This window comes from Rhagoletis zephyria, unplaced genomic scaffold (assembly GCF_001687245.7).
Source record: "Rhagoletis zephyria isolate East Lansing unplaced genomic scaffold, Rhagoletis_zephyria_1.1 Rzeph_scaffold_54772, whole genome shotgun sequence".
NCBI classification, from domain to species: domain Eukaryota; kingdom Metazoa; phylum Arthropoda; class Insecta; order Diptera; family Tephritidae; genus Rhagoletis; species Rhagoletis zephyria.
The window spans coordinates 1-1,840 of record NW_016211824.1 but is presented as its reverse complement, the minus strand read 5'-3'; the positions used below and the strand labels follow the sequence as shown (position 1 = coordinate 1,840).

The 1,840-nt window shown below is 40.8% G+C and overlaps 1 protein-coding gene across 1 annotated transcript; it reads left to right on the top strand.

Moving 5' to 3' along the window:
• Window positions 1–71: 71 nt before the first annotated feature.
• Window positions 72–1,815, top strand: LOC108356153 (uncharacterized; the record flags this gene model as incomplete). The annotated part of the gene is made up of 3 exons (XM_017607282.1): window positions 72–424; window positions 504–1,259; window positions 1,316–1,815. Coding segments are annotated over 3 exons (1,292 nt in total), but the record flags the coding sequence as incomplete, so codon positions are not given.
• Window positions 1,816–1,840: the final 25 nt, after the last annotated feature.

Below are 1,840 nucleotides of genomic sequence, written 5' to 3'. Positions count from 1 at the left end.
AACTCATGTTACACCCCCATCGAGACGCGCATATAATCCGCCTACAACACTGTCTCAAAATGCCATTGAAGCCTCTAATCTTTATGGTGGCTTGCAACCACCACCACCACCGCCCACAACTGCCCAAACTCCTTACTCCATCGTTTCAATTCGAAATCAAAATTCACCACCGGCACGCGTCAATCCCACGCAGTCTTCGCCGCCGCCACGTCCCACTGGCAGATCGTTAGTAGATTCATTTGAACCCATACGTGGTTTTAGTACGAATGTTGACGGCAAACCCCATTTACTGTCTTCACCTTCGAACACAAATTTATATCAAACTGAAATTTTGACCAGTACTCCTGCAAATTACCTTCAACCTCCAACCGTACCTACCGCCGTCACGAAAACTCATTCTGCCGGCACAACACGTTTAAAGCAAGTACATCCCTTTCTAGAGAATACAACTGTAGCAATGTTCTCTAAAGATCCCCACTACAGTGGTTCCTATTCGAATGTAGCACACGCAAGTCCGCCANTCGAATGTAGCACACGCAAGTCCGCCACAATCTCTTGACCCGCAAGTCTATCAGAGCGCCGAAAATCTGCCAATGGCTGATGCCTTACGCTTACTTTTGCGTCCCTACTTCAATCGAAGTGGCACGATTTCGGAGGATAGCGCTGAAAAGGCTGAGTCGCATATAATGAAGCTTACAGCGGAACAGCCATCTGTGCATTCTGTTGTAAATACATTACCTCATACAACTACCAACAAATCCAAAGTTGGTGCTGAAAATGAAAAGGAGGTTGAACTTATACTTGCAGGTGAACAGCATAGTTTGATCACAAACCCAACTGAAAACAGCGTACACGCGTCACGTACAGATATTTATTCGAAAAATACAAAGCAAGAATCTAAAAATAATCCTAATTGGCATAATCGCGGTCAAAATCGGGAATTCCACCGTACACATCCAAATTTATTAAATCCCTTTCATGAGGTTGATCAGTCAAGTCCTCATCGCCACAACCACAATCACAATAGAGCATTCCATGAGCGACATCCTGAAATGCCAAATCCATTCGCAACACCCGTTACGCTGCGTACTGTGCCTACAACTACGAATAATTTTGATTTGACGGATGCAAATCCACCAAATCCATATGCGGAGTCAACAACTCCTTTTAGTGTTCGACCTGAGATAGATTTGAGAGCAGGCCAGGATGTGGATTGCCAGTTTGATTGTGGAAATGGAAAATGTGTGAAGTCCTTTGAGGTGAGTAATGACGATGCTAAGTTGCTACAATTTTATTATATCGTTTTATGTTTCAGGTATGCAACGGCATTAACAATTGTGGTAATCGTAAGGATGAAGATAATTGTAAACATTTGGGCTATGAGGTGCGTTTAGCTGGTGGCGAAAGTGCAAACATGGGCCGTGTTGAGGTTAAAAGTGAGTATTTTAATGTAATAACGTACATACATACATTTTGGATATACTTGCAAAATGTCTGATTAAAACATCGAGCGTATTTGCTAAATGAACTGTATAGAGTTGATAATAACTGACGCCAATGAGCTTATAAGGCTGGGCATTTGGGAGGTCTTTAAAATTTAAAAGGTTAAAATGTTTTAGAAAATTATTCGCCGGAAAGCTTGACTAGAAGTATTTTCAGACATTTTAACAAATATAAAAAAAAAAAAGTGTTTGTATATTTCAAGGAGACATATTTGTTTTTTATTTTCTGTGGACTTTTATGTTCTTTGTATAAAGATTTTGTCTGAGTATACGCTTAGTCAATTTTTCACCGACGAATAATTTTCTAGAATATTTCAGACTTGCAGCGATCTCCCAAA